Source organism: Myotis yumanensis, unplaced genomic scaffold, assembly GCF_028538775.1.
Source record: "Myotis yumanensis isolate MYYU_CA2020_CCGP unplaced genomic scaffold, mMyoYum1.0.hap1 SCAF_2, whole genome shotgun sequence".
Lineage (NCBI taxonomy): Eukaryota > Metazoa > Chordata > Mammalia > Chiroptera > Vespertilionidae > Myotis > Myotis yumanensis.
Genome location: NW_027223753.1, coordinates 178,830,297 through 178,854,964, shown reverse-complemented (window position 1 = coordinate 178,854,964; position 24,668 = coordinate 178,830,297). Strand labels below are relative to the sequence as shown.

At 42.8% G+C, this 24,668-nt stretch overlaps 1 protein-coding gene across 1 annotated transcript in view; it reads left to right on the top strand.

The window, feature by feature from the left end:
- Positions 1 to 3,360: 3,360 nt before the first annotated feature.
- Positions 3,361 to 24,668, top strand: part of ACTL6A (actin like 6A) — a 24,271-nt gene continuing 2,963 nt past the window's right edge. The window contains exons 1-13 of the mRNA XM_070406760.1: positions 3,361 to 3,555; positions 10,057 to 10,133; positions 10,298 to 10,472; positions 12,518 to 12,618; positions 13,862 to 13,959; positions 16,081 to 16,175; positions 16,475 to 16,581; positions 16,681 to 16,770; positions 20,153 to 20,214; positions 20,571 to 20,685; positions 20,827 to 20,907; positions 22,905 to 23,000; positions 23,647 to 23,733. Of these exons, the coding sequence (XP_070262861.1) occupies positions 3,531 to 3,555; positions 10,057 to 10,133; positions 10,298 to 10,472; positions 12,518 to 12,618; positions 13,862 to 13,959; positions 16,081 to 16,175; positions 16,475 to 16,581; positions 16,681 to 16,770; positions 20,153 to 20,214; positions 20,571 to 20,685; positions 20,827 to 20,907; positions 22,905 to 23,000; positions 23,647 to 23,733 (1,209 nt within the window). The 5' untranslated portion in view covers positions 3,361 to 3,530. The remainder of the gene's footprint in view (positions 3,556 to 10,056; positions 10,134 to 10,297; positions 10,473 to 12,517; positions 12,619 to 13,861; positions 13,960 to 16,080; positions 16,176 to 16,474; positions 16,582 to 16,680; positions 16,771 to 20,152; positions 20,215 to 20,570; positions 20,686 to 20,826; positions 20,908 to 22,904; positions 23,001 to 23,646; positions 23,734 to 24,668) is intronic.

Here is a 24,668-nt window from a genome sequence, read left to right as displayed (position 1 = left end):
GGGTGTAGTCCTCATTAACCCTGCTAAACTGCTTCATTTTCTGATGAACTCTGAACTACTGGACAGCTAGAGATAGTATTACTGAGAGATATCTACTAGTATCCTATTTAACTTGTATAAGAAATACTATACTTTATTTTTTTAGATATAGTTTTATTTATTTCGGAGAGGGAGAGGGAGAGACACGTAGAAACATCAATGAAAGAGAATCATTGATCGGCTGCCTCCTGCATACCCGCTACTAAGGATTGAGCCTGCAACCCGGGAATGTGCCCTGACCGGGAAGCAAACCGTGACCTTCAGGGGTCCTCAAACTACGGCCCTCAGGCCACATGCAGATACAAATATTGTATTTGTTCCCGTTTTGTTTTTTTACTTCAAAATAAGATATGTGCAGTGTGCACAGGAATTTGTTCATAGTTTTTTTTTTTAACTATAGTCCGGCTCTCCAACGGTCTGAGGGACAGTGAACTGGTCCCCTGTTTAAAAAGTTTGAGGACCCCTGTTCGATGCTCAACCACTGAGCCATGCCAACTGGGCACGGAATATTATACTTTAAATGGTAAATTGAGCCTGGCTGGTGTGGATCAATGGTTGAGGTTGACCCATGAACCAGGAAGTCATGGTTCTATTCCTGGTCAGGGAACATGCCCCAGTAGGGGGTGCACAGGAGGCAGCTGATCAATGATTCTCACCATTGATGTTTCTGTCCCTCTCTCCCTCTCCCTTCCACTCTCTAAAATCCTCACCCAAGGATATTTTTCCAAGAAAAACATAAAAAATGGCAAATTGATTTCAATGGATTACTGTGTATTGTAAACAAGATATTATCTCTTCAATATTTATTAGCAAAGTAACACACTTAAAATTCATCAGTTTTATTAGTCACAAAAAATACACAGTACAAATAGAAATATTTTTAGTATTTGATATCTACAGTGAGAGCTTTGATCATGGGGGCCACAACATTTAATATATAGTAGGTGCACTGTGCTAGATGCGTTGCACAAATTATCTTGGGGGTCAGTGAGCTCTTTCTATAATAGGGGTCTAATAGTAAATATGTTACCTAGCTGAGTGGGTCACACAGTTTCTGTTGTAATTATTCAACTCTGCTCTTACATTAAAAAAAAAAGCCATAAGTGAATAAGCTTGGCTGTGTTCCAAAGAATCTTAATTTATGGTCAATGAAATGTGAATTCATACAATTTTCACATGTCACAAAATATTATTTTATTTTTTATTGTTACTATTTTTTTAATCCTCACTCAAGGATATTTTTCCATTGATTTTTAGAGAGAGTGGAAGAGAGAGGGAAAGACAGAGAGAAATATCAATGTGAGAGAAACACATCAATTGGTTGCCTCCTGCACGTGCCCTGACCAGGTCCCAGGCAGGGGAGGAGCCTGCAACTGAGGTGCATGCCCTTGACCGGAATTGAACCGGGGACCCTTCGGTCTGCAGGAAACTGGCTAGGGCACAAAATATTATTCTTAGAAATATTTTTAAAAGACCACTGAGAAGTGGAAGTCTTAGTTCACAGGCCATACAAAAACAGAAAGCAAGTTGAATTTGGCACAGGCCCATAGTTTTGCTGAACTCTGCATTATCTCATCAGGTTGGGGGAGGAGGGTGTTCCTAAATGAACAGATAATATGGTAAGTATACTGTCAAGCCAGTGGGAAAGTTTTCTCTCTAGCTTTGTTCCCCACCCTACTATCCCTCACTTTCTGCTAGCCAGTGGTTCTCAACCTTCCTAATGCCGCGACCCTTTAATACAGTTCCTCATGTTGTGGTGACCCCCCAACCATAAAATTGCTACTTCATAACTGTAATTTCGCTACTGTTATGAATCGTAATGTAAATATCTGATATGCAGGATGTATTTTCATTGTTCGCGACCCACAGGTTGAGAACCGGGGTCAGCTACCCGGAGAGGAATAGGAGACTACTAGGGCTTCATTCAGGGTAAGAGCAGCCCCTAAATGTCTAGACTCCGACAAACGCTTTTTTTTTTTTTTTTTTTTTTTTTTTTTTTTTTTTTTTTTGACCAGAACTTAGCATATTAGGCTTTTATTATATAGGATTTTTAAATAATGGCTGTGTTTAATGACTGCATTGCAAAACCCCTGAAAATGAAACAACCAGCCTTATAAATTGTTACAAGCTGCTCAGGACACGCCACAAAAACTTCTGGCGAGACAATCTTCTTCTCCGGGAGGTTTTGCTTTAACTTCACAGACCCCTGTGAGGCTGAAACATTCTTAATATTGAGATGTTGGGGTCCAACCCCAGCAGGTCCAGGGGCCCCCAAAGGTGTGAACAGAGTTGCGAAGAAGGAATGACACGGAGACAGCGTTCAGTTGATCAGCAGCCTAGCCAGGATCTCTAGCCAGGATCTCCGGCCAAGTTCTGGTTCCCGACAAACGCTTTTAAGAACTGCTATCAGCTACAAGGGCATACCACTGATCTTGAGGGTCTGAGCTGGAGTGCTGTCACCGAGTCGGGTTTGCACAGCTCAAGCTTCCTGCAGTGTGACCCAGAGGCAGAGCGACAGGTTGCTGCAGCGGCCCAGGGAAGAGACAATGAATGGCGACCTCAAGCGGACTGGCAGAAGGGGATGGGCACAGACGGGAGAGGAGTTTGGGATCAGGCACGCATTAGAGTGAGGACTGGTTGCATTGTCCTTTATCTGTCTCACAGGGTAAAAGAGATTGATGACACTTGTATAACTTTTATGTAATTAAAAATTTTACAAAAATGATTTAAAAATAAACAATTAAATATATCAGTAATAACAATAATTTAAAAACTGCTACCTAAATTTAGCACTTTCTTTAGTTCGTTATTCATAACCATTTTAAACATTACAGAATCCTACCTCTGATTGACTGATTCCCCCACCCCAAAGTGGAGCATAACGTCTTTATTATTTCAGCATAAAAGTTAGTTGGAAATACTCTTTCTGAAAACAGAAAACACCTGCATCGCCACACTCCCAAACCGAAAATCACCGCGTGGAGACACTTTCCCCAATTTCCAGTCCTTTTCCAGAAGTTCACCTGGCGGCAGCGAGTTCCCACGGCCCTTCCGCGCCCAGCAACACCCACGGACCCGCCCCTACACGTTTCTCCTCCTCGTCCGGCTCCCACCGCCGCCGTCTCCCGCCTACTGGGGTAGCTCCGCCCCCTTCAACTCCGCGGTCCAATGCCTGCTCTTCTTTGGTCGCTTTCCTTCTCCCCGCCCCGACGGCTGCCTCCGATTGGCTAAAGTGACAGGGCCACGACAGGATGCCCCAGAGCCCAGTTATGATTGGCTGAAGGATAGCCGGGCCTCTCCCGATTGGCTGGAAAGAGCAGACAGCAAGTGTGACTGCGCACCGGGTGTGTGGACGCCGCTTTGTTGCCTGAGGGGGGTGGCGGTGGAAGTTAAGGGGGTCAGAGGCGAGCGCTGCTCAGGACCCGCGATCGCCGTCGCTGCAATCACGTCGCCCGGTAGCCTTCCGCGTGGGAATCGCACCGACAGCAGCCATGAGCGGCGGCGTGTACGGCGGAGGTGAGTGAGCGCGGCCGGACCTCTGCGCGCCGTTTCAGTGCGTGGGGTTTGTAACCGCCGCCCCCAGCCCTCCCGCCCCTCCCGGCGGCCCCTTCCGGCCTCCGGGTCTCGGGACTCCCCTTGCCCCCGCCCCATCCCCGCCCGCGCTCTGCGGGCCCCCGGCGCCCACCCGGCTTGCGGAGCGCCTCGAGCTCGCCGAGTCTCCGCCCCCTGCGGCCCCTTCCAGCCCGGGCCCCCGGAGGAGCGGGTCGGGGGGCAGCGCGCCGGCCTGGCGGCGGGAGTGAGGCTCCATCCAGGGGTCGCCGAGCCCACCCCCTCCCCGGGCTGGAGTGACCGGCGGGTCCCCGGGTCGCCTCTCCCCGGTGCCTCCGTAACTCGGCTGTGTCGCGGGTGCGCGCGAGTTTCAACTTGGGAGTCCCCGCAGTTTGCGAGCGAGGACGGAGGCTTCCGCAGCGCCCGGTAGACGGCACGGCGAGCGCGCGCGGTGGGACTGATGGGAGGAGCGGCGGCCGCGCGGGACCTGCCTCCCGTCCGCGCTCGGCGGCCGCGCCGCCCCGCACACCCGCCAGCGCCCCGCACACCCGCCATCTCCCCGCACTCCCGCCTGCCTGTGTGCGGACCGTGGAGGCTCCCGGTTGTAACTCCAGGCTGCTTTGCTGGGCAAGACGGCGGTGCAGCGGCAGGAGCACCGGGGGTTTCCGGGACCCGGGCCGTGATGCCAGCCTCCCCCTTCCCGTAGTGCCTGGGCTGTGGGCAGGGGCTTGACTTTCCCCGGCTCGGGGCTCCCCGCCTCGGGGGGTTCAGAGCCGGGTGTTCTCAGCTGCATGGGGGTGATTAGAGATCATGCCAGTCGTAGGTTCAGGCCCAAGAGAAGCTCCTCTTACCTCTCGCTGCCCAGAAGAGCTGGAGTGGGGGCCCCTGCCCATCCTAGGCGACGATCGGCCGTAGGTTGGCTCGCTCTGGCCCACGCGTGTGGCACGGCAGGCTTTTATTTACCAAACATCTGCTCTTTCTGCCCTCCTGCGATGAGCCTTTGAAGCCCCCGAGTTTTCTCGCCTCATTCCTAGCTCAGAAGGACTTATTTATCCGATACCCCTTTCTGTCTCTGAACTCCTTGTACATGAGGAGGGGAGAGGGGTGTCTCAGACCCTCTATGGGGTTCCCATACATATGTATGTATTACATTTGGTTATTTTCTCCTGCTAATCCGCGTCATGTCTATTTGATTATTAGACCGGCCCACAGAACCTTTCTGGTCGGGGGGGGAAAGTTTGTTCTTCCCCCGCCGGCCGGTGGGGTGTTGGCGAAGGTTGAAGATCTTGCTGCACTTGCATTTACAGTGCGGTGCGCGCATCGGCTGTTCAGCCTCACCTGCAGGCTTTTCCTAATGCACACCCTCACGCCCCAGAGTGAGTCTGCCGAATCAGGGCCAACATTTTTGCAAGATCCCTTCTAGTAAAAGAAGCACAAGTGTGTATGACTGTTGTGTTTCTGTCTGATGAGTTGGAGAACAAGGAGACGGAAGCAACGTGTTGCTGCTGTTACTGTGTCTAGTAAGGATGCTGTTTCTGGCGAGGGGGGCATTTTATTGGTGGGGGATAAAAAGAAAGTTTTCTAAGGTCTTAGTTTTTCCGGAGCAGCTTGAGTCTCCCTTGAGGTGCTATGCTGACCCTCGCTGCCTTGTTCCCTATTTGTGTGCTTGGTTTTGATTTCTCAAATGGGAGCATCCGTCGTTGCCCATTTTCCCCTGGAGGAAGCCAGGTGGATCTTCATGACTTACCGCTGCCCCGTCTGAAGATGCAGTCCTGACAGAAAAAACTGGAGCTGTGTGCCTTTGCCTCCTGGAGGCTGCTGACTGTTTTGACTGTTAGGTTCACTGTCACAAGAGGCTGTGCACTGAGTGTTTCCTTAACAGGAATAATTTCATATGGGTAAGGTAGAAATGGATCCCAATAATGCCAGCAGCTAACATTTATTGAGTGTATACTGTATACCAAAAACTGTTTCAGAGGTTTTTCATGTGTTGCATTTAATATCTTCATCAACTAAGTTATTCCACAACTGTAGGAGGTGGTACTACTATCCCCATCGTAGTGAATAAGAAAATGAGGCATAAAAAAGATTAAGTAACCAGCCCAAGGTTAATTAACTTCCTCATAAGTGGGGACCAAGACTCTCTGGGATGAAGAGAAGGCATTTCCGTAAATCCTTTTTCAAGTGTATAACCACAGCATACTCATGTTATAGGTATTCAGAATAAGCATCTTGTTTCTTATTTGCTGTGTAAATAGGTCTTAAAGCCTATTTCACATAAAAAATATTTAAAACTCACAAAAGTTAAGTGCATGATTTTCTGTTTGAGTTACTGTATGGCCAGTATTTACACATAGTGGGTCACATTTTCTAAAAGGTTTACTGTGAAAAGCAACTAAACTTCTCAACTAAATTTTGTGTAATAAACAGTAGATTGTATTTTTTTAAATATATATTTTATTGATTTTTTACAGACAGGAAGGGAGAGGGATAGAGAGTTAGAAACATCGATGAGAGAGAAGCATCGATCAGCTGCCTCCTGCACACCACCTACTGGGGATGTGCCTGCAACCAAGGTACATGCCCTTGACCGGAATCGAACCTGGAACCCTTCAGTCCTCAGCCTGACGCTCTATCCAGTGAGCCAAACTGGCTAGGGCTAGATTGTATTTCTTTAAATTGATTTTTAAAGAGACAGGACGTGGGGGAAAGAAAGAAGCATTGATGTGAGAGCGAAACATTGATCAGCTGCCTCCTGCACGCCCCCTACCAGAGATCTAGCATGCAACCTTTCTGTGCAGGAGAAGATGCCCAACCAACCAATCCACACCAGCCGTGGCTAGACTGTATTGTTAACTTGTGTGCTTATTAAAAAGATCTTCATAGTAAAAAAATTTTAATTTACAGGTGTCTCATTCCAATAATAACTTCTTTTTTTTTTTTCATCTTTATTGTTCAGATTACATTTGTTCCTCCTTTTTTCCCCCCATAACTCCCCTCCTCCCAGTTCCTGCCCCACCCTCCGCCCTCATTCCCCACCCACTGTCCTCATCCATAGGTGCACGATTTTTGTCCAGTCTCTTCCCGCATCTCCCACTCCCCTTTTCCCCCCAAGAATAGTCAGTCCATTCCCTTTCTATGTCCCTGATTCATTATAATCACCAGTTCATTCTGTACATCAGATTATTTATTCACTTGATTCTTAGATTCACTTGTTGATAGATGCATGTTTGTTGTTCATAATTTGTATCTTTACCTTTTTCTTCTTCCTCTTCTTAAAGGATACCTTTCAGCATTTCGTATAATACTGGTTTAGTGGTGATGAACTCCTTTAGCTTTTCCTTATCTGTGAAGCTCTTTATCTGACCTTCAATTCTGAATGATAGCTTTGCTGGATAAAGTAATCTTGGTTGTAGGTTCTTGGTAATCATCACTTTGAATATTTCTTGCCATTCCCTTCTGGCCTGCAAAGTTTCTGTTGAGAAATCAGCTGACAGTCGTATGGGTATTCCCTTGTAGGTAATTGAGTCTCTTTCTCTTGCTGCTTTTAAGATTCTCTCTTTGTCTTTTGCTCTTGGCATTTTAATTATGATGTGTCTTGGCGTGGTCCTTTTTAGATTCCTTTTGTTTGGGGTTCTCTGCGCTTCTTGAACCTGTAAGTCCATTTCTTTCACCAGGTGGGGGAAATTTTCTGCCATTATTTCTTCAAATAGGTTTTCAATATCTTGCTGTCTCTCATCTTCTGGCACCCCTATAATTCTGATATTTGTACGCTTGAAGCTGTCCCAGAGGCTCCTTACACTATCTTCACACTTTCGGATTCTTTTTTCATTTTGCTTTTCCGGTTGGGTGTTTTTTGCTTCTTCACATTTCAAATCTTTGACTTGATTCTTGCGCTCCTCTGGTCTGCTATTGGGTGTCTGTATAATATTCTTTATTTCAGTCCGTGTATGCTTAATTTCTAGTTGGTTCTTTATCACAGCATTGAGGGTCTCATTAGATTTCCTGAGGGTCTCATTAGTTTTCGTGAGGCTCTCATCAAGTTTATTGGCAGCTTGTAGCACATTATTGCAAGCCCTCAAAATTGCGTTTTTTAGCTCTATATCCTCCATTTCTGTCATGTTTTTTTGTCTCCGAATTTTTTATGCTTTCTTGGTGCACCCCCTTGTGGTCTTTGTGCGCAGTCTTGTTCTAGTTAAGCCTTGATTGTTGTAGTTAATACTAGAGGGATTTGACCACCAGGCCGACTGGCTGTGAGAATCACCTGTGTCTGCCGTGGGAAAACTTCTGTCCTCTGGAGAGGTGCTAATCTAGCCTTTGCCTGAGGCGATCTGGCAAATGGCTCTGCATAGGGCTTGGGCGGGTCAGGTTGCAGGGGATCAACAGGGCGGGCGGAGGGAGCAGTTATGGCTGCTCTCAGTCCCGTTCCCAGAGGCTCTGCTTCTCAGAACCCCAGCAACCGCTGCAAACCTTGGAGAGAAAGCTGCCCTCGAGTTCTGACCGATGCCAGACAGTCCAGTTTCTCTCCATATGAGTCTGGGTCTCCAGAGACTCGCCCGGAACTGGAATTCAGAGCCGTCGGGAGCTTGTGTCTCCCTCTCGATTGAAAAAGACACTGGCGTCCTCCGTTGCCAGTCCTTTCCACACGCGCCTCCGTACCTCTGCACTTGACTTCCGCACCTCCTCTGAGTCTCAGTGTGCTTTCTCTTTCCTTCTAGTTGTAGACTTTCCACTCATCCAGCCTTCCTGTGGTTCTGGATGATGTCTGTTTTGTCTTTTAGTTGTAGTTTTGAAGTGGTTGTGCAAGGCAGCAATTTCAGGTGTTAACCTATGCCGCCGTCTTGGTTTCTCCCTCGATGATACCTTCATTTTAATGGGTTTCCTTGACCTATACCTTAAAACGCTTAGTTTTCAGGGAACCTACTTGGGATTTTGCTAAGTTTCTTTCCTAATTGTATGGAATATTTCCCTTAACATATGAAACATGGTACCTAAATATACTGGATATCTTCCCTTTACTCCAGATTCATCTCCCACACATTTTCACCCTCCCTGTGCCTTTGAAGACTGACCCATGCAGCCTACATCAGTGGGCTCCCTTGACATCTAGTTTAAGCAATGGCAGAGTAACCATACTTCCTGTTTTGTGCCTCTTGTCCTGGTACAATTATTAATAGGGACCCTTTTCACATTCAGAAGTAACCCAGTTTGTAGGAGAAATTATAGAACACCTTAGCCCATGGCAAGGGGAACTAGAGAGGTTGGCGTGTTTATTAGCCTGGTTCCTTCCCCAAGGGGTCAGCCAAGGCTGACTCCATCCCTCAGCTCAAGGTCACAGCTCCTATCATCCCTTGGAACACAACTCTCTGGGTTCTGGAATAAGTTTCTTCTCCAGTTCTTCAATTCTAAGGGTGGCCACCTATCTCTGCTATTATAAGTTGTGTAGGGTATAGTGCTTTTTCTTTTTTAAATATTATGAGTATATCTTTGTAAATAGCCCCTTTAATAAGTATACTCTCCTCAAATTACCCAATTTTAGTGTAGCATCTCTCCTGATTCAAAATCTACTCATACACCATGTATGACATTATAATTTAATTAAATGAATCTTTAGTTTAAGATGTATTTATTTATTTGTTACAGATTTTTTATTGATTTCAGAGAGGAAGGGAGAGAGAGAGAAAGATAGAAATATCAATGATGAGAGAGAATCATTGATTGGCTGCCTCCTGCACATCCCCTACTGGGGATTGCAAACTGGGTATGTGCCCTGACTGGGAATCGAACCATGACCTCAGGTTCATAGGTTGATGCTCAACCACTGAGCCACACCAGCTGGGCAAGGTATATTTAAAATAAAGCTAGGTTTGCCCTAACCGGTTTGGCTCAGTGGTTAGAGCGTTGGACTGCGGACTTAAGGGTCCCAGGTTCGAATCCAGTCAAGGGCATGTACCTTGGCTGCGGGCACATACCTAGTAGGGAGTGTGCAGGAGGCAGCTGATCGATGTTTCTCTCTCCTCGATGTTTCTAACTCTTTATCCCTCTCCCTTCCTCTCTGTAAAAAATCAATAAAATATATTTTAAAAATAAAATAAAATAAAACTAGGTTCAAGAATGTAATGCCTGTTTTAATTTTTATAGAGCTTTCACATACATTCTCATTTTAAGCAAATATGCTTAATTTTCATATGATGCTTATAAGATTTTGTTGTTTTTGTTTGTTTGTTTGTTTTCAATAATATAGGTCTTGTCTTTAACATTTTTTATATTTTGTTCAACATGAAATTTTTAAAAAATATATTTTTAATTGATTTTAGATAGAGAGAGGAAGGGAGAGGGACAGAGAGATAGAAACATTGATGAAAGAGGACCATTGATTGGCTGCCTCCTGTACATCACCAACTGGGTTTCAAACCCAAAACCAGATGCTTATAAGTTTTTAACGTTAATTTTCTTCTTATCTTTCAGATGAAGTTGGAGCCCTTGTTTTTGACATTGGATCCTATACTGTGAGAGCTGGTTATGCTGGTGAGGACTGTCCCAAGGTAAAATATTAGAGTTAATTGGATAAGTAAGGGCCATTCATGTAGAATTAAATTCATGCAGAAATTCTGATTCACATATGATAAAATACATGAGTTGGGGGAGGGGGAATGACTCCTTGATAAAAGCAGATAAAACTAATATATCATATTTTGGACTCTTACAGGTGGATTTTCCCACAGCCATTGGCATGGTGGTAGAAAGAGATGATGGAAGCACATTGATGGAAATAGATGGTGATAAAGGCAAACAAGGCGGTCCCACCTATTACATAGATACTAATGCCCTGCGTGTTCCCAGGGAGAATATGGAGGCCATTTCTCCACTGAAAAATGGGATGGGTATGATGTTGTTGTTGTTGTTTTCCCTATGTAATTGATTATAAAATAGACTATACTGGGTGCATTTTAGATATATAGCAACAGCTTCTTTTAAGTTGAAAATCAACAATTTTTCTGTTTTTTATTTATTTTTTATTCCACAACCTGATGTTCCAGGCACTGAGAATACAAAGATGCATAAAACACGTTCCTTTTCCTGAAGGAACTCATAGATAGGGAGGATAGATGTATATATACAAATGTGTAGATAAATGCTATAATATAGCTATGTCTAATAATCTGTGGGATTAGAGAGGAATGGTATTTAACTCTGTCATTAGGGGTCTGTGATAATTTTCACAAAGGAGGTAACTTTTGTACTGAATATTGATCAACGACAAAGAATTAGCCTGACTGACAAGAATAGGTAAAGCAGAGCACCCAGCATATGTGAAGAGATGGAGTTGTGGAAGAAACCTACATGTTTATAAATGTCATCCATTATGTATGGCTGTAGCATTGGGTACCTTATGGCCAGTTGCAGGGAAGGTAGGCAAAGCAATCATAAAAGGGCTTGTAAACTATGCCAGGGGTATATTAAGGTGGCAGTAAGGGTAATCCCAAAGGATTTTAAACAGATTGAAATGTTCATATTTGCCAGCTGGAAATGTTACTCTGACAGCAGTATATAGATTGGAGGGAGAGATACTAGAGACAAGAGATTCAGTTAAGTGGCTGGGAATCAGATGGAGAAATGAGGATTTCAATTATAACACTGATAGTGGATCCTGAGGTGGCTTTCAGAGACATCCAGGAGACACATGGTACTTAAGTGATTGGAGGGGTAAAAAGAACAGTTAAGAAAGTCTTTTAGATTTTTGATTAGGGTGACTGAATTGAGGGTACCATGCATTGAGGTAGGAATAGAAGGCAAAAAATAAGTTTTATGGTCTTAAAAAGCAAGTATAGCCTTAGCTGGTTTGGCTCAGTGGATAGAGTGTCAGCCTTCGGACTGAAGGGTCCCGGGTTCGATTCCAGTCAAGGGCACATGCCAGGGTTGTGGTCTCGATCGCAAGTAGGGGGTGTGCAGGAGGCAGCCAATCAGTGATTCTCATTATTGATGTTTCCATCTCTCCCTCTCCCTTTCCTCTCTGAAATAAATAAAAATATTTTTTTAAATAATTAAATTAAATTAAAAAGCAAGTGTATTGCTAATACCCAGGATCACTTTGAAAATCAAGTTATTCCCTAGGAGGACTGATAGGACTCAGCATATAGTTGTACTCATGGCTAAGATTATTACACTAAAATGATACAAACAAAATCAGCAAAGGGAAAAAAGGGGGTGTGAAGTCCAGAGGAAACCAGTACAAACTTCCAAGAGCCTTCTCACAGTACAGTTATACAAGAGGATGTGTTTAATTCCCCCAGCATCAAGTTGTAACAACTAGGAGAGCTCACTAGAGATTCAGTACCCAGGGTTCTTCCTGGGGGCTGGTCATGTCGGTACCCGTGCCCAGCAGGTACCAAGATCCCAGACTCCCAGAAGGAAAGAAGGTGTTCCTCGTTCTTGGCACAAACAGTTTAGGCACAGTGAGCTATGTCTTCACTTAGGCTGTGCTTTATGTCCGTGTAGGGAACCGTTTTGTTACCAGTGAAGTTCCCAAATACTAGCCAAGGTTCAGCCTTGCAGCCAGGCCTTTCTCAGGCCTGCTATGTTAACTTTTCTGCACAGCAAGGAAATGAGTTTGTTACTGAGTCAAAGTGTTTGCACATAGGCGCTGATGTTGTAAGCAGGTGAGAGAGATTTTAAGACATGGAGCTGTATTAGATTACCAAGAAAGAATTAGAAGTGTAAGTTCAGTGTTGAAGATGGGGTTCCTTGTGAAAGCTTGTTCTGTGTTTAACCGATAGAGAAGAGGTGACCATGAAGGTGAATGTGAAGGAACATGTAGGGATGTAGAAGAAAATTCAGGAGAAGGACAAGATAAGAAAAAAAATCTCAAAAAGTGATGCTGTGTATATCTCCAATAAAGCATTGTTTTGAAGGTATTTTTATATTCTAGTTGAAGACTGGGAGAGCTTCCAAGCTATTTTGGATCATACCTACAAAATGCATGTCAAATCAGAACCCAGCCTGCATCCTGTCCTCATGTCAGAAGCTCCGGTAAGAAGAACAAGACTTTCTTTTCTAATTTTTTCTCATTTTCCAGTCCCCATTCATTTGAAAAATGTTTCCTTTTTTTTTTAAGAGACATCGAAATTTATATATTTTATTTGAAAATTAGGGAAAGGGGTATTAATTTTTAAATGATATTATAAGTTTAACATATTCAATAAATGAAATATTCAAAGAATAATACCAAAACATCCTAATGGATTTTGGTGGTTATTTTATCTGTTTTTTTCTAGGGATGTATTTAACCTTAGAATCCTTAGGCTGCTTCCCATTTTGGTTTATGAATTGTCTCTTGTGTCACAAGTGTAGTGTATATCTGCTGTCTTTATTAATTTAAAAAAAATATTTAGAAATTATTTTAGAGTATTAAGTATTTTATTTTTTTAAATATGTTTTTATTGATTTCAGACAGGAGGAGAGAGGGAGAGGGAGATAGAAACATCAGTGATGAGAGGATCATTGATCAGTTGCCTCCTGCACACCCCCTACTGGGGATCGAGCCCACAACCTGGGCATGTGTCCTGACTGGGTATCGAACTATGACACTCTGGTTCATAGGTCGATGTCCAACCACTGAGCCAGCCACACCAGCCAGACCATTTCTGCTTTTATACTCAGGTCTCCAGGAGAGACGTCAAATGTTGAACAAGGGCTGCAAATTGCTAGACTGAAGTCTCTTGTGAAACACATAAATTATCAATTTTCTGTTACTGTTTCTAACCTCTAGTTTCTTTTTTAAGAGTAGCAATTGTAACCTGGCCAGCATGGTCAGTGGTTGAATGTGGACTTAAGAACCAGGAGGTTACTGTTCTCTTTCTGCCTCTCTCTTCCTCTCTGAAATCAATAAAAATATATTTTTAAAAAAGGTGTAGCAACTTGAATTTGGTGGTTTAAAATTCATAGGTATGATTCTGATTCATAGATTTACTCTTAAGATTTAATAATACTTTAATTTCTTTCATTGAAAATGTGGTCATTTTTAGAACTTACTGCAGCAGATAATTTTACCTCTTATTAAGTAATAATCAAATTTTTATTTTTATTTATTAAAACTATTTACCAATATAAATTAACTAAATATTACAGAACTGTTATTATGAAGATTATTTGTCATGGTATTTTATTTTATTGTACATTTTTGTTAATATAGTGCTGTAATGCATCTTGAGATAAATCAACATTTTAGTTTTTAAACAAGAAGTGACTTGCATTTCTTTTTCCCTCTTCTCAGTGGAACACTAGAGCCAAGAGAGAGAAACTGACAGAGTTGATGTTTGAACACTACAACATCCCAGCATTCTTCCTTTGCAAAACTGCAGTTTTGACAGCGTATCCTTGAAAGAATAATGCTTAGCTTTTCTCTTAAAGTAAAAATGCGGTGCTCCTTAAGCACAGACATGAGCCAGTTCTCACTTGTTCAGAACTGAACACTTTGGGGTGTTTTTTCTCTTGCCTTTTTTAAAAGAACTTTATTGATTTTAGAGAGAGGAAAAGAGAGAAAGAGAGAGAGAGAAACACTGATCAGTTGCCCCAACTGGGGATCGAGCCCACAACCCAGGTATGTGCCATGACCTGGACTTGAACCCACAATCTTTCAGTGTATAGGACAACACTCCACCCAACTGAGCCACACCAGCCAGAGCTAGTTCAGTTTAGAGTACCAACAATAGACATATTAATGTTAACATTTTTATGAAAATGGTAATTATATTTTGTAAAACAAATAATAAGAAAAGTAGCATTGTTTTATCTGACTTAATGGTTGATAGCTGAGTTCTCATACCTTCCAGCCACACTTGTGTTCTTGACACCTTAAGCTAGTAAGGAAGACTTAGTTTTATGCTGTCCAACTTGCATACTTTGGGGAATGCACTTAGTAAAAAGGTGCCAAAATGTCAGTTGAGTGCCAGTTATAGCAAAGATAAATCACCTTCTTTCTGACCATTTAATGCAGCGGTTGTCAACCAGTGGTCCACGAGGTCCGAAAGGTTGACGACCACTGATTTAATGTTCTCAGATTTCTTCCCTCTGACCATCCCTACCCATTCCTTATTCCTTTTTTTGTTTGTTTGCTTTGTGTTTTTGCCCTTAGTCCTTCATCTCTCTTGGCATGCTCCTTCTGGCTTAACTTACCCATTTTCTTGACTTCACGTACCAGTTATTCGGTGACAAATTCCCAGATCTTTCTTGTGAGCTCCAGGCTTGGCTGCCAACTAGAATATTTTCTGTAAGCACTTTCAAGTCATTATGTCCAACACTGACTTTATCTTCTCTCCCCTTAAATTTATTCCTTCTTCCTCTGTGTAACATCCTACTCCCAGTTGCCCACACCAGAAATCTCTTTAATTCTTCAAGTGTATCAGTCATCAAGACCTATGTATCCCCCCCGCCCCCCTCTCTCAATCCATTTATTTCTCTCTATCCACTACCCTTGCATTAAGTGCAAGCTCTTTCCAGGATTATTGCCACCCTTCCTCTTATCTTGGCCACTCTTCACACTGCAGCTCTTATCATCTATGTTAATTGCAAGCCTCTTTAAGCTAGAATCATCTTCCACATTCTTCATTCTTCTAGGCTATATTGAACTACTTGCATTTCCCTGACCTCACCTGCTCTCTTGCCTCCTGGCCTTCTTTGTGTTCCTGCTCTTCCCCATGTCCCCCTCCCCAGCTTACACTTGGATTTCCCAGGGATTGGTTAGGTGGTCTCCAATACGCCACAGGGCATCCTGAGCTATTCTTTTTACAGCTTTCTTTACTGATTGCTACTTCACTAAACAGGGTATTCTTTAGGGCAAAGGTAGATGGTTCACCTTTGTGAGTCTTCTGTGCTTAAGGAATGCTAGCCTTTATTGAACATCAAACTCATCACTAGGCATATAATAAATGCTCAGCAAATATTTGAATGGCTCTATTCCCAAACAGTGGTTTAAGATGTTTCGGGCAAAGCTGTGGAAAATGGGATATGCCTATATTCGGTGGCTGTTGATGGAAACTGCCACTCAGCTGCCACACTGCAGAAATACCTCTTTAATCCTTTGTGACCATGGTTTTAGTTCTTAGCTCAAAGTCCACAGCCTCCCGCTGTTCCTACCAAGTTTCTGTGGATTTTGTGAAATAAAAGCTTCTCAGTTTGTTATAAGCCATTTGCTGTATCTCCAGGGACGTTGTGTGACTGTGTTGATTTTGGCCAACTTAACAGATGTCTCTTTCCGGGAGAAAGGTTTCCCCAGGCTCCTCCCACCACCACTCTAGAAGTCCGTCCTGCCTGTTGTCATTCCTTTTTAAGTCACAGTCATGATTTGATATCAATTTTAACCCCTAGATTTACTTTAACACATCTTAAGCCATAATGCCTCTGTTTACAAAGACCTTAATAAAACCTTTCCTTCCTAATAAACTTTATTTTTAGGAGCCTTGATCCTTACTTTCCCTTAATGCTTTAAACTAGATTTGCTAATGGGCGTTCGACTGGGCTTATTTTGGACAGTGGAGCCACTCACACCACTGCAATTCCCGTGCACGATGGCTATGTCCTTCAGCAAGGTAAATGTATTTAACCAGTGTGCTCTGAAACAATGTTAGCTGTCATGAGGACACAGATGAGGACACTGGGCTGTCAAAGCATGCCAGGTTCCAAGTAATATCTTTTTTAGAAATATTTTTTTTAAATTGTTGGTATATAATGTACATTTAAAACTGATGCATGGCTTCCTGAATGCTTTGAGGGATAGTTCTGCTGTTTCTACTTGTAAATAATTATTCACACATAAATCCACAGAGGACATTTGTCCCAGGGAGTTTGGGCTGAATGCTCTCTTAGCCTTGTTCAATCTGTTTCATAGGCATTGTAAAATCCCCTCTCGCTGGAGACTTCATTACCATGCAATGCAGAGAGCTCTTCCAGGAAATGAATATAGAACTGATTCCTCCATATATGATTGCATCAAAAGTAAGTGATGACTGATGAATTTTCTTTTTGGAATTTATCTCCACCTCTTCACCTCATGTTGTGGGCTCTGTTAACCTAGCCCATGCTCTTGGCACGCAGGAACCTGTGCGCGAAGGATCACCAGCAAACTGGAAAAGGAAAGAGAAGTTGCCGCAGGTCACAAGGTCTTGGCACAATTATATGTGTAACGTAAGTAGTCTTATCTTCTTCATGAACAACTTATAGGCTGTAAGTCTTTGATTACAATATGAACACTTTTCAATCTGTACATTTTTATATGGCATTCTAGAAACAGAATTAATGGCTTTTTTGGGGGTGGGTTGTTTTGCATACTTGCCAAACAAATATGTCAACAAACTACTATGTATTCATTTGAATTACTGTGGTGAGACTTAGAAGGAACTTCGGTTTGGGGGTAAAAACAAGCATTATGCTATCCTGGACACTTTTTTTTTTTTTTTTTTTTTTTATATTTTAATAATTTTTATTTCTTAAAGTATTACAAAGAGTATTACATATGTCTCCTTTTTTCCCCCCCTTGACATTCCCCCGGTCCCTATCCCCCGCCCCCCCCCCCGCCCCATGTCTTGTGTCCATTGGTTAATCTTATATGCATGCATATAAGTCCTTCAGTTGGTCTCTTAATCCCCCCCCCCAACCCTCCCCAGGCTTCCCACTGTAGTTTAACATTCTGTTCAATGTTGCTCTGCTTCTGTATCTACCCCTGTTCATCAGTCCATACTGGTCCCCTTTATTTGTCCCAACCTCACTGGAGTAGTCTCAACCTCACCAGGGCTGTCTGAGCCTCACCAGGGCCGTTTCAACCTCACCGGGGCCGTCCCTACCTCACGGGGGCTGTTTCAACCTCACTGGGGTCGTCCCTACCTCATGGGGGCCGTTTCAACCTCACCGGGGTCGTCCCTACCACATCGGGGCCATTTCAACCTCACCGGAGTTGTCCCTACCAAACCGGGGCCGTTTCGACCTGACCTGGGTTGTCCCTACCAGACCGGGGTCGTCCCTACCTCACGGGGGCTGTTTCAACCTCACCGGGGTTGTTCATACCTCACGGGGGCCGTTTCAACCTGACCGGAGTCGTCCCTACCTCACGGGGGCCGTTTCAACCTGACCGGGGTTGTCCCTACCACACCGGGGCCGTTTTGACCTGGCCAGGGTCGTCCCTACCTCACGGGGGCCGTTTCAACCTCACCGGGGTCGTCCCTACCACACCGGGGCCGTTTCGACCTGACTGGGGTCGTCCCTACCTCACGGGGGCTGTTTCAACCTCACCGGGGTCGTCCCTACCACACCGGGGCCGTTTCAACCTGACCGGGGTTGTCCCTACCACACCGGGGCCGTTTCAACCTGACCGGGGTTGTCCCTACCACACCGGGGCCGTTTCGACCTGACTGGTGTCGTCCCTACCTCACCGGGGCTGTTTCAACCTCACCGGGGTCGTCCCTACCACACCGGGGCCGTTTCAACCTGACCGGGGTTGTCCCTACCACACCGGGGCCGTTTCGACCTGACTGGTGTCGTCCCTACCTCACGGGGTCTGTTTCAACCTCACCGGGGTCGTCCCTACCACACCGGGGCCGTTTCAACCTGACCGGGGTTGTCCCTACCACACCGGGGCCATTTCAACCTGACCGGGGTCGTCCCTACCTCACGGGGGCCGTTTCAACCTCACCGGGGTCGTCCCTACCACACCAGGGCCGTTTCGACCTGGCCAGGGTCGTCCCTACCTCACGGGGGCCGTTTCAACCTCACCGGTGTCGTCCCTACCACACCGGGGCCGTTTCGACCTGACTGGGGTCGTCCCTACCTCACGGGGGCCGTTTCAACTTCACCAGGGTTGTCCCTACCACACCAGGGCTGTTTCAACCTGACCGGGGTTGTCCCTACCACACCGGGGCCGTTTTGACCTGACTGGGGTCGTCCCTACCTCACGGGGGCCGTTTCAACCTCACGGGGGTCGTCCCTACCACACCGGGGCCGTTTCGACCTGACTGGGGTTGTCCCTACCTCACGGGGGCTGTTTCAACCTGGACACTTTTTTTTTGGTGGTGAAATGGTTTTTGTCTATAGCAATCTCCTGGAGTGGCTCAAGCATATTCTCTTGTCTAATATCAGTCAGCCATATAAAAACTATGGATTATTGCCGAAACCGGTTTGGCTCGGTGGATGGAGCATCGGCCTGCGGACTGAGGGGTCCCGGGTTCGATTCCGGTCAAGGGCATGTACCTGGGTTGCGGGCACATCCCCAGTGGGAGATGTGCAGGAGGCAGCTGATCGATGTTTCTCTCTCATCGATGTTTCTGACTCTCTATCTCTCTCCCTTCCTCTCTGTAAAAAATCAATAAAATATATTAAAAATAAATAAATAAATACTATGGATTATTGCCCTAGCCCATTTGGCTCAGTGGATAAAGCATCGGCCTGTGGACTGAAGGGTCTCAGGTTCAATTCCAGTCAAGGGCACATACATTGTTTGGTGGCTCGATCCGAAGGCATCCAATCGATGTCTCTCTCTTACTGTCTCTCCCTCCCTTCCACTCTCTTAAAAAAAAAAAAAAGAAAAGAAAAGAAAAAGTGGATTTTTTAATATAGCAGGGAGCCAATGAGAGATTCTCTTTACTAAAAATCCATTTGTGAACATAGCACTTACTGATAGGGGGAGAGGTTAGTAAAACAACTTCTCATAGCATAGATATACATTCAGTTCTCACAGTAAAAGGATATTAAAGTCATAATTCACTATGGCAGACATATATCCTATCTGACATTTTTGTACCTAAAGATAAAGGTTTTTTATAGGTGTTTGGTACAAGGAAAAATTGTGGAAATGATTAGCAATTTTGACTAGATATTAGACAATATTTCTCCTTAGCAACCCAGAGGACATGTATTTCAAAATAAATTTTAAAATTGTTGTGCCCAGTTTGGCTCAGTTGGATAGAGTGTGGGCCTGCGGACTGAAGGGCCCCAGGTTCGATTCTGGTCAAGGTCACATGCCCGGGTTGAGGGCTTGATCCCCAGTAGGGGGCATGGAGGAGGCAGCCGATCAGTGATTCTCTCTCATCATTGATGTTTCTATCTCTCCCTCTCCCTTCCTCTCTGAAGTCCATAAAAATATATTTAAAAATAAGTAAATAAAATTGTACAGTATATGCAGTCATGTAAAGTTATATCAAGTACAGTATATATGCAGGTAATGAAATCTGGCTTCTAAGCCTAAACTTATTTTTATAGTAAAAACAGTGTTTTGAAACTGGTTTTTTGGTAGGACTGTGATACAAGGGTTCCCAGTTATTTTTCATTTCATTGTTTCATACTGTTGTGATTTAAATGTTCTGCATTTTAGCTTCCAATGCAGATGCTTATAATTGGGTTTCTTTGATAATTAAGAGTCTTTGCTTGATAGATTTATACCATTGAAATTCTTTCCCATCCAGGAACATGGCCCAATTTCCTTAAGAAAAGTATTTTATAGATAATGTTACAAAAGTATTGATTGCAAAGACAAATCTCAATAACTGTGCTTCTTAAACTTTCTTATTTTTATCCATAGTGTGTTATCCAGGATTTTCAAGCTTCAGTACTTCAAGTATCAGATTCAACTTATGATGAACAGTATGTATTCTTATTTTGTCTGTAAAATATAATTTAATAGCTCTTTAAAACCTTCATACTAATCTTTTAAAAAACTGTATACTTCCTAAATGAGGTAGGAAGTTGATGTATTTAGGTAAAAAAAGAATCGTAGAATATGCTTAACTGCTTGAAAAGTAAAAAGTTATGTTAAGAAATATGGAGTAACATTTTTTAAAAAAGAAAACAAAAGAAATATGGAATAACATTTTAAAAGAAAATAGGTATTCTCACTCTGCTTTCATGTAAGTTGATTCCTTAGTAGTTTATTATTTTTGAAGAGGATTGTTTGTTTTTTGTTTTTGTCTTTTGTTTAATGATGTTTACTGTGTTTTCAGAGTAGCTGCACAGATGCCAACTGTTCATTATGAATTCCCCAATGGCTATAACTGTGATTTTGGAGCAGAACGGTTAAAGATTCCTGAAGGATTATTTGACCCTTCCAATGTAAAGGTATGAAAGCTTATTTCATAATTAGCCTGGCTTTTTCTGTATATGTAGAGATCTTGTGTGATTAGAATACCTATATAATACTAAATGCTTTTGGACGCACTTTATTGTTTGAAGCTCTCTGTTCATTTTATTTTGTTGTAGGGATTATCAGGAAATACAATGCTGGGAGTCAGTCACGTGGTAACTACAAGTGTTGGAATGTGCGATATTGATATCAGACCAGTAAGTGCCAGTCTCCTGTTTATGGCATGGAGGTATCTCTTTGGGTACTGAAATGCCCCCAGATCATTATTTAAGTTGGCAGTTTTGATCATTGACTTTGAAGTTCATTTTATAACAGAATACGTAAAAAGATGGGAGGACTAGAAAAGGAAAAATGCACAACTCTGGACCTGTGGTGTCCAGTGTGGTATATAATGGCTGCATGGCGCAGTTTAAATTAAAACAAATGCAAATTTGAGAGTCAGTTTTTCAGTTGCACAGGCCACAGGATAAATGTAGCAAGTAGCCACTGTATGACAGTGCAGATATACAGCTTTTTCGATCACAGAGTTCTTTTGGATAGTGCTGTTCTAGACATTTCCTAAAAGGAGACAAGCCAAAATATATATTATTGGTGATTTTTCTTGTATATATAGTACAGTTTTCCTTTTATTCGTCAAGAAGGTGTGGGTTAAACTTTTACAAGAAGTGTAAGTAAGTGATTTCCTTCATATTTTTGTGCTTTTCTAAGTTTTAAGTACTCCATATTATAGCACCATACTGATTACCAGATTGATTATATCATATTTTAACCCTAGGTTCAATTTGTAGCCAATTCAGGGGTGAGCAAAAGGAGGTTTACATTTGTTCGTGGAGAAAGACATGCAGGTTATAATTATTACCAAAACTTTATTAACTCAAAAGAATATCACTCACAACTGCAAACCTTCCTTTTCCCACCTCTGTACCCTGCCTCAATTTTTCTTTGAATTCTTTTTTTTTTTCTTAGAACATAGTTCCTATATCTAAGGGGGAATTTATTAACTGTGTTGTTAAAAAACACTTTTGGGTGGCCATGAAAAATGTTCTTTATTTCCACTAGTCGCCTGTCAGGCATGTGCTGTCTCCAGGATGATAGGGGTATGAAATACATTTACTGTAAGAGAGTGATAGCTTATTGTTTTTAGTGAAACTTCTCCTTTTAACTAATGTTGATTCCAGGGGAAATTCTTCTATATTCCATTTTCTTTAAAAAGGTCTGATTTATACCTTTGAAATATTTTTTAAAATATGAACTTATCACTAAAAAGGCAGGCCGACATTGAACTTTCTGATGCATACTTGAAGGTTAGGAATTCCTCTGAGTAGGAATTCATTTTTATTTGGAGAGACCTCAGCATGTGGATTTTGTAAAGCTCGCCATGTGGTTCCATTGCACACCCACGCAAAAGAGAAAGACAGCAGTAGTTTTTCAGGAATATTGTGAATGTGTGCTTTATCCACCATAATCATTAAAGAATCACAGTGTCTAATTTAAATACCAGAACTTTTGGATGAGCATTCTAAGCTGAAGTCATTATAAAGTATACCTCTAATTAAATGTTGGCAGCTGTCTGCCAAAAATTATGATGGGTTTTAGAAAAGTGCTTTAAGTTAGGAGTCCTTAGACTTTAATGTATATTAAAATCTTCTGGAGAGTTGTAAACAACTAAAAATACCAAGCCCTGTGCTTGTGGCTCATCTGTTAGACTTGTCCCAATGTGCCAACATTGCAATGCCCAGTCAGTGAATGCATGAATAAGTGGAACAACAAACCTATGTCTCTCTCTCTTCCTCTCTCTCTCCTCCTCCCCCTCTCTCCCTCCTCCCTCTCCCTCTCCTTCCCCTTCCCTCTTTCTCTCACCCCCTCCCTCCTTTCATTCCTTCCTTCCCACCCTCCCCCTTCTTCTCTCTCTCAAATAAATAAATAAATAAATAAATAAAGTAACATTAAAATAAATAAATAAAAATCCCATCCCCAAAGATTTTTATTTAACTGCCCCAAGCCCTGGTGTTTTAAAATCTGCCTAAATGAATAGAATGTGTAGCCAGTATTGAGAACCACAGGACTAAGCTACTAGGTCTGTATAGGAGTGAAACAAAAGGAAATTGTAGTGGTGGACGTGGATTTATTTGTAGTTGTGTTTAAAAACTAATGGAAACCTTTGGAACTAATTTATTTTTGTTTTGTATCCTAGGGTCTCTATGGAAGTGTCATAGTGGCAGGAGGAAACACGCTAATACAGAGCTTTACTGACAGATTGAATAGAGAACTCTCTCAGAAAACTCCCCCAGTAAGTTCTTAGTTCTTTAGTGGTATTCTCCAGTCACAGGTATCCACGCTGGTGTAATTTCATAGGTAAGGTTTGTTTTTCAGTACATAGATATTTTGCATAGTGATTTCTAGAAAGAGAGATGAAGGGAGAGGGATAGAGAGATAGAAACATTGATGAGAGAGAAACATCATATCTATTGGTGCCTCCTGAATCCCTTTTGACTAGGAATGGAACCTGTGACCTCTTGGTTCCTGAGTCAGTGCTTAACCAGTGAGCCACACCAGCTGGCTTAATATCCCTTATTAATCAAATATTCCTAGATGACATCTATTTGTTACTCTTGTACTATTTGAATATCATTTTAGTCATTGATTCCATACCTAAGTACCTATAGACTGCTGGGCACTGGAGATATAAAATATAGTCCCCACCCAGCATGTGCTGAATCTGCAAGGATGAGTAGACATGGACAAAATGACTGCAGTGTGCTCAGTGGTTCAGTATGTCATGAACCAGGTGGTCTTGGGAACACTGGCCTCAGTGAAGAAGCTGTTTGGCTAGGAGTTAAGTAATTTACAGAAGGACACCCAGGTGGAGGGAAAACCGTGTGCACCTGTTGTATTTGATCATGTAAATAATATTTATTCTTGCCTCTCAATTTTAGAGTATGCGGTTAAAATTGATTGCAAATAATACAACAGTGGAGCGGAGGTTTAGTTCGTGGATTGGTGGCTCTATTTTAGCTTCTCTGGTGAGTAAACTACTTGGAAAAATGCCTAACAATTTGTGTTGAATGATTTAACCACTGAAAACACTAAATTTAATAAAAAGACTAAAAACAATTCCAGTGCACCATTTATCTTTGTATTTTATAACTATCATAAGAGTGGTTTCCCCTCTCAAACAGGTGGGAACCTGTTAATGTATTCACGCCTCTTCCAACTGTATTCTCTTTGGCACTGGTGAGGACCTACCTGCAGCATATTTAAAATAGAATAAATCCTTCTCAGGTTCTGGTTGCTCCCTGGCCTTTTGGCGAGATAGAGGAAGTCAAGAATTGATTCTTGGGGCAAATGGTGCAATCATGGTGCTGGCTTTTACATGTTGCTTAGGCTGGTGCCTGCCTTGAATCAGGAGAAAAAGCCCTTATACTTATCTGCACCCTAGACTGGAGAATGTTCTCTTCAGAGCAATTAAATAAATGTCACCAAATACTTATGCTAAACATTTTAAAGCAATTATATATTTGGAGCTGTCCATGCATGTATTTCTTGTCTCTGTTCTATTTCCAGTCTTTTAGGAGATCTCTGACCAAAACGAGATACCATGTCTGAAAGCATTCGAATAGTCATGTAGTCCAGGTTCCTTCCTCCTTTGGTCTCTTTTCTCCTTTCACCTTCTGTGTTTCTTGGTGAAATGCTTGTTATTATCATTGTGTGTACTTGCTAAATTTTATCCTACTTCTGGTGAGCACTTTTCTAAATGTTACCGTTAATGAATCCTAGACCATCTCTTCAGTTCTGTACCTGGTTCAAGCCTTGCACCAGTTTCTATTGCTGCCTTAGATTGGCACCAAGTCATCATAGCCAAACTCTCCACCTTCCTTTCACAGCCTCTTTTTATCCGCATGACAGTGCAACTGGTATAGGAGGCTTAATATTCTTTCTAACATTAAGTAGTGTTTGT